This window comes from Trachemys scripta, chromosome 12, assembly GCF_013100865.1.
Source record: "Trachemys scripta elegans isolate TJP31775 chromosome 12, CAS_Tse_1.0, whole genome shotgun sequence".
NCBI classification, from domain to species: Eukaryota; Metazoa; Chordata; order Testudines; family Emydidae; genus Trachemys; species Trachemys scripta.
This window is the reverse complement of record NC_048309.1, coordinates 38370579-38378634: the sequence shown is the minus strand read 5'-3', so window position 1 is coordinate 38378634 and position 8056 is coordinate 38370579. Positions and strand designations below refer to the sequence as shown.

The 8056-nt window shown below is 41.4% G+C and overlaps 1 protein-coding gene across 1 annotated transcript; it reads right to left on the bottom strand.

Moving 5' to 3' along the window:
• Window positions 1-3795: 3795 nt before the first annotated feature.
• On the bottom strand, window positions 3796-4776 carry LOC117885427 (olfactory receptor 6F1-like). Its single transcript, XM_034786734.1, has one exon. It carries the CDS (start codon window positions 4774-4776, stop codon window positions 3796-3798), a length of 981 nt encoding a protein of 326 aa, XP_034642625.1.
• Window positions 4777-8056: the final 3280 nt, after the last annotated feature.

Here is an 8056-nt window from a genome sequence, read left to right as displayed (position 1 = left end):
GTGTCCCTATATCATCTTTGGGGAGTGTGTTAATCTTGTATCGGGGTGTTCTGGTACCACCTGTGACGTTGCACTCCATAATCTTTTATGGAAATATGCTTATGAGTGTGAATGTAATATAACTGGAATATGCTTTATGCAAAAGGTCTCTTGTAAGGTATCATTACAAAACTTATAATCTACTGTGTGTGTTCATCCTATTTGTATGTATGTATCATACTTATATCTGAAGCTAGAAATATAAAGCAGGAGGTCATATTGTAATTATGCAAAGTGTGGGCCATTGATGGTGCTTTAGAATCTTGATGGCTCCCATTGACTAGGACAATTTGTTGTAAATGGTCTGTTTACTTGCAAACCTTCCTGGGTGCATGTGGCCAGCCCTGGAAGAATGAAGGCTGGGGTCTCACAGAACAAGTGACCATGTCACCTGATACTGGCATTCATCTTGAACCTTGTGCTTTTCCATTTAGAAGGATGGGTGAGGACCCAGAGATACAAAAGATTCCCGCCTTGTGCAAAAGCTATAAATGGGGGTGGGACAGAACAAAGGGGGTGTCCAGTTATGTGAAATCCCCTGCTTTTCCCCTAAGATGCCTGCTGGAACTAACAAGGGCTGTACCAGGGGAAAGGATTGGGCCCAGACTAGGAAGGATTCTAGTCTATGAAAGAAGCTTATTGGAAAGTCTCTGAGGGTGAGATTTACCTATAAACAGTTTCTTAATGTATTAGGCTTAGATTTACGTGTTTTGTTTTATTTTGCTTGGTAACTTACTTTGTTCTGTCTGTTATTACTTGAAACCACTTAAATCATACTTTTTTATACTTAATAAAATCACTTTTGCTTAAATTAACCCTGAGTAAGTGATTAGTACCTGGGGGGAGCAAACAGCTGTGCATATCTCTCTATCAGTGTTATAAAAGGCGGACAATTTATGAGTTTACCCTGTATAAGCTTTATACAGAGTAAAACAGATTTATTTAGGGTTTGGATCCCATTGTGAACTGGGTGTCTGGGTCCTGGAGATAGGTGACCTGCTGAACAGTTTTTGGTTAAAGTCTGCAGCTTTGGGGGTGTGGTTCAGACCTGGGTCTGTGTTGCAGCAGTCTAGCATGTCTGGCCCAACAAGGCACAATTCTATAGTCCCAAGCTGGCAGGGAAAACAGGCTCAGAGGTAATTTCAGCACTTCAGGTGACAGTCCCAAGGGGGTCTCTGTGATCGAACCCGTCACACCACCCTTCTGTAATGTGTTTATGTGAATACTTAGTGCCTAGGAATGCTTGTGTTTTTGCAATGCCAGCCCTGTTCTTGCCAAGTTCATGTATCGGATAGTGAACATGGAAGCAGGCCTCTGCTTTGTAACCGGGTCTTATGATACACCTTACACCAGGCTCCTTATACCAGGCCTCATGCCTCAGGCTCTCTCTTTCTGCTACAAAGATCACCTCACTGGTTATTGCTGAGATTGGTCTGAACTACTTGCAATCTTAAATGGATTGCTATCTTCATGCCAGACCTATAAGGCAAAGTATTATTGCCCCCATTTTACAGAAGTGGGTTTACACAGGGCAGATTCAGTGCCTGGCCCAAGGTTATGTGAAGACAAGCTGCAAATAGAATCCGGCTTCCCTGGGTCTCTGCTCATTAATTGATCCACCAGATCATCCATCTAACCCACTTTGAGGTCAACACTATCAAACTGTCCTCTCCCTCACCCCATCAACCAGGAATAACTCCCCTGGAGTCCATAGGGGCTGATTCTTCGCTCACTCACCTCTGTATAAATCAGAAATAACTCCATTGAAGTCAGTATAGTTATACTACTCTAAAACCAAGGTAAATGAGAAGTGTAATTTTCACTTGAGCGGACTTTTATGGTAGATTAAGGGGAAAAAATGAATGAAGGAAAAACAAAGCCTCCCATGAGAGAGAGCATGGTGTGTGTCTCTCTTTCTATCACATTGACTGCTTCATGGAACATTCACCTGGGATTGGGAGGCTCCTTAAAAATTTGAAGGTGAATTACATTACCCTAGGTGCTCCTTGTAAATGGTTCCAGGGGGGAACACATATAATTCTACAAAAAATAGTCAGAGGGATTCTGGAGGAAATCGAAGAGACAGTAGCATCTTCCCTTATGAATTTTAGGCTAGCAGTAAGAGCACCCACCTGGGCTGTGGGAGAAACCCCAGTTAAAGCCCTCCTATGGTTGATCAGAAGAATGGATTTGGACAGGTATCTTCCACCTCTAAAGTGACTGCCGTGACTACTGGGATAGAGTCATTTTTGTTCACTATGGGGTCCAATTGTTTATACACAGTGAGATAGCTTTAACAGGAGAGGTTGGAAGTTTGCCATATTAGGATATCCCTTAGTTAGACTCGGCAGAATTCAATTTTTACTTTCATTTTGACTTATAATATCAGTGTTTACTTGTCAGCATTTTTTCCTATTTTGATCATGTAAATGTTCACATTTGTGCAAAATTATGAGATTGATGTATTTTTTTCTGATTTTTATCAATTTATATGTTCACACTTGTGGGAAATTGCAGGGGCGGGGTCAGACAACAGAGTGGTTCAGAGAATCATTATTTAATGACGTAGGTGTTAACTTCAAAAAATTAAAACTTTATAACAATTAAAACATAATCTAACAACATCACATGTTAAAATACACAAGGTAAATGTCCTTAAATCAAACTTTAATAAGTTCTCAAGCAGCATTTTTCTTACTTTGCCTAGCTGTATCTTCTATTCTGAGCCATTGAAATATTTGTCATTTTGTTTGTGTACAATGAAATTCCAGTTTACTGGCACTTACCAATTAATATCTGATCCTTCAAGCCTACCTTTAGGCCAGTGGTTAGAGCATGTAGCTAGAAGGTAGAAAACCCATGTTCAAATCCCTTCTTCTCAGGCAGAGGAGGAAATTGAACTGGGGTCTCCCATAGACTAAGTGCCCTAAGCAGTGGGCTAGAGCTTATGAGAAACTTTCTCCTCTCCCTGTCATTTCATGCACTGTTGCACTTGCTCCGAGACTGCCTACTAGATGAGGTACACTACATGTAGGGATAGGCATGCTTGGGGCCCATGAATCTTGAAAAGTGCATTGTGGGGCTATTGACCGTTGTAGCGGAGAAGAAACATCTTGCAGGTTTCGATCTGTTCTTATGGGCAGCTTGCTTCTGAATATGAGCTCGGCGAGTTTGGGGAGCTGTTTGAAGAACAGAAAGAAGAAGATTGGGAAAACTTTCATTCAGGACGTGGTCCCCAGAGAGTATGTGTTATAATTGTTTAATGATACTTAAATTCATAACTGCTAGACAGCAAAAATCATGGATTTAATAAAGACACTGGATTTATGGCTCATTGCAACGATCTTTAACCAACTAACCCTCCTTTGTCCTATGACTGCAGAGGTGTTCACTGCCCAGCTCACCATAAATGTTACACCCTGCACTGTAACAAACTTCATCATTAATAAACCCCTTAAGTCCCCACTGATAGCAGTGGACTTGAGTTCAGTATGTCCTGGGTGTGGTCTACCTGCCCTGCAGTGCAACAATTGCAGCTCATTGTAGTCCTATGCAGATCTATGGTCCATCCAGTCTACCATGAGAGTCAGTGAATACCTGGCCCTGCAGTCCTTACTTATAAACTGGCCCTTCCTCATGCCTGGGGTCTCATTGTCAGTATTGAAACAGCCCTAATAATTAAAGATGCCCACATGTTCTGTGGCTTGCTACATTGCACCACATGATGAGCTCCTACTATACACATTTTAATGCAACTTAGAGTAAATGCCTACAAAATAGTTTGTGATTGATTATAAAAGTCATAGTCTTACTTAGAGCATTTTTCAGGGCCTCCTTAACCTCCTTGTTTCTCAGGCTGTAGATGAGGGGGTTGGCCAAGGGAGTCAGGACAGTGTAGAAGACAGAGAACACTTTGTTCAGGTCTCGCAGTGTAGCAGTGTCTGGGAGCATGTAGACAATGATCAGGGTTCCATAGAAAATTGTCACCATGATGAGGTGAGAGGAGCAGGTGGAAAAGGCCTTTTGCCTCCCCGTGCTGGAAGGGATTTTCAGGATGGTTGTGATGATACACACGTAAGTTGTGAGGGTTAAAAGAAATGGGGGTAGGGTAATTATGGAAGAGAGAAGGAAGGCCACAAGAACCATCTGGCTGGTGTCACTGCAGGACAGTTTGATCAACGGGGTGTAATCACAAAAGAAATGGTCAATTTCATTGGGACCACAGAAAATCATTTGTGATATCCAACATGCTGCAATGGTGCTGGCGACAAAGCCACTTAACCAAGACCCAGCTGCTAGCTGGGAGGAAAATCTATTATTCATATGGGCTGCATAATGCAGTGGTTTGCATATCGCTAAATACCGATCATAAGACATCGCTGATAAGAGACAACATTCTGTAGGTAACAGAGAACCAAATATATCAAATTGTAGGAGGCATCCAGCAAATGAAATGGTTCTGTCCCCAGTCAGGAGACTGGCCAGCATCTTGGGCAGGACGGTGGAGCTGTAGCAGGTCTCCAAGCAGGACAAATTCCCCAGGAAGAAGTACATGGGGGTATGAAGGTGATGATCAGCCACAACTAACACAACAATGAGGATGTTCCCACCCATGGTCACAATGTAGATCACTAGAAAAAGCAGGAAGAGAAGAATTTGCAGTTCATGGAGATTCCCAAAGCCCAGGAGGATGAATCCCGTGATGGATGTTTGATTTCCCTGTTCTGCATCTGCCATGGGTTCTATCAAGAAATATATATATATATATATATTTAAATATTATAATTTAATATATACTTTTATATATATATATATATATATTAAATATTATGTATTTAAATAGCAACAATAGCCTATGAAATATGTCATAAAATAGATAATTTTGTTTTATCTTGTCTCACTTTATATTTGTTGTTTAGTTCTTATTTTGGAGGCGATATAATAGGTGTCACAGAAACTAGATGGAACAATGAAAATCAATGGGACACTGTAATAAGAGTGTACAAAATAGATAAGAATGACAGAGCAGGTTACACTGATGGGGGTCTGCCATTATATATGAAAGACTCAAATGGAGTAAAAATCTTAAATGAATCAAACTGTAACATAGACGTTGCATGCTTGAATAATAAGAATATAGCAGTAGGAATATGCAATCAACCAGCTCACCAGTATTGTGACGGTGATTATGAAATGTTCAGGTTGATTAGAGAGGTTACAAAAATGGAAAACCACTCAGATGGCAAATTAATACAGATAGATAGATAGATATTGTGAAAAGAAAGAAAGAAAGATTGTGGAGGGAAGGATCGTTAGCAACAGATGGGCAGTCAGCTAGATAGATACCTCATTTAAGATTTTGTAGTCCAAGGTTTGTATCTCCCACTACGTTAAACTCGTTACCAAGATTCATTAACTACATTACCCTAAAAATAAGTTTATTTTTGCCACTGGGATTTAACCAACATCAATACTGAACAATACTTTATATTCAGTGCACAAGTAGAGCGGCTCAAATTTTAATAAACCATAACAAATTCTTGTCATCTGAGCTCCGGCTAGGCCTGACTCTTAAAAACCCAGGGTGTTCTACATACATCTAAACTTATCCAGTCTGGGTGTGTCTGACAGAAAGACATTACCTCTGTTACCCATCATTCAGGACAGTAGGTTCTAGAGTTATTCAGGATCTTATTTTTCCACCCTGGATAGATTTGACTTTTAATTAAAAAAAAAAAATCCCAAAAGCAAAAGCATCTATAAACTCCCAAATTTAAAGCCAACATTTCATTTTTCAGAGGAAAAAAGGAAAAATTGTTGGATTTTAGGTTTCTGAATTTTCAATGAAAAATTTTGAAGGAAAGCAGGAACTTTCTATGAACATTTTTCTTTAGATGAAAACCCAGTTTCCCAGCAAGAAGAGTTTTGATGGAAAACTTTCACCAAATCCTAGCACGTCCTATTGTGTACAGGAGAAATATGTACTGGACAGATGGGATTGGGCATGAGAATATGCATCATCCTTTACCTTCCATGAATCTGATGAGAAAGGTTGTGCTTCCTCCAAAACAGGTGTAACAAAAGCTGGAATCGCTGATGTGACTTCTTCATGCAGCCTTTCAGAGACCAGGATACAGGATCTAGAGTCTAAGTCCTGTCTCCATCTTTTTCATGGATCTCTGTAATGAGACCTGAGAATGCTGAGGAGGACTCTGAGCTCTATTTTCCTGACTTACACAGCCGGCTTTTATCTGATACTAGAAAGTGAATGCCTCCTCTCATTCATTATCTGAGAGAGAAATATCTCCCTGGAAATTTCTACTAATGGGAATTTTCAATGAGTTAATAATACATTTATTTTTAGAACTTATTAAGGAGTTTAATAGGTGAACTCCTAACCTCAATGAGAAAGTTATAGACACAGGAAAATGTCTATCATCAAAGGAGATGTTTCTTTTTACCACTTCTGAGGAAAATGGGATTTACCACTGTAGAGGAGGCCGGTCATCCACCTTGTTCAGTCTCCCGGCTCTAAAGTGGTGAGTAACAACCGCTTTAGAAGAAGGTTCATAGGTTCACGGATCATCACTGCATCATCTACTTTGATATACTGTATATAACAGGACATTATATTTCACAAAATTCCCCCTGTATTGAACCCAGTAACTTGTGTTTGGTTAAACCATCTTTCAGAAAATCATCCAGACTTGAGTTGAAGACATCAAGAGATGGAGAATCCATCACTTCCCTTAGTAGCTTGTTCCAAAGTTTAATCATCTTCCCTATAGAAGTGACTCTCTGGCTGGCATGCTTCCTCATGGCTGGGAATGGCCTAGAAGGGTCTTCTTTTCTGGGGCCCGCTCCTGACTGTCACTCCAGCCATGCTGTGGTCTATTTTGTGTGACTCAGCCCTCTATCTGGGTTGCATCAATTGCCACCCTTTCTGGAGTAAACCGAGTCCAGTTCAACATCAGTTCAGCAGATGAATGCCTGTTCTTCACCCTCACTTCGGGCTTTATTAGCATTCCAGCATGGGTGTAGTTGGGAGTGGGGGAAGCAGGGTGTTGACCCTCCAAACTGGAGAACTCAGGCATGTGCAGAATTTCACAGACAAAAACGACCCCATTAGCCTGACTGGAGCTGACCCCCCCGGCCCCAGATATAGAAGTCAATCTAAGCCTATGCCTTCTAGCTCTCGTCTCTAGGTGTCTTTTTGCTATTGTCCTTGGTGGGCTGGTAGGAGAACCCAGGCCTGCTCTCTGGGTTCCAGCCCAGGGACCATGTATAAAGCATTTCAGGTCTGTCTATTAAGACCCACTGCTTCCTCAAAGAGCAAATTCCTACCTTGGCCTGTCCTTTGGCCTTCCTTACAACACCTTCTCATTCTCACTCCTCCACAGTTCACAGAAGGAAAGAGGATAAGTTATGGTGAACAAAACAAATATAAATGTCCCATGCTAGGCCTATCTGCCCCAGGGAGGCTCTAGCATCTAGCAGTTTCAAGATAGCCCCTAGCCCAAGATGAGCCTTCCTCCATGAAATCTATAGGTTTCTCTGGCCCCAGCCAGGTCTTCCTTCAAGGTGCTAGCACTGGAGGTCGATTCCTTCTCCTCCTCAGCCCCTACTCTATTGGGATTTTCCTCTTTTAATTCCTCCTTCCAGGCTTTGATACCTCTTGTTAGTGTAATTGGGTAGGGCTGATTGAGAGCACAGACCATCATTAACCTCTTTCCGGCCAGTGTGGGGCCAACGTACCCCTTCAGACTCTCACGGTGAAACATTTGTGCCCTATTTCTAATTTACATTGGTCTGGCTTCAGCTTCCAGCCGTTAGTTCTGGTCCTGATAGATTAAAAGTGCCCTTGAGTGCCAGGCACTTTCTCCTGATGAAGGTATTTTATACACTATAATCAAGTCACCTCTTAGTCTTCTTTTTGATAATACCGAGGTGGAACACCATGGCCATATGGAAAGTCCCCAGGTATCCTAAACAGTTAGCTGTGTTGGCTTAATATGAG

Excerpts from the sequence above, each read along its gene's own strand:
- LOC117885427 (XM_034786734.1), bottom strand. The coding sequence starts at position 4,776 with ATGGCAGATGCAGAACAGGGAAATCAAACATCCATCACGGGATTCATC.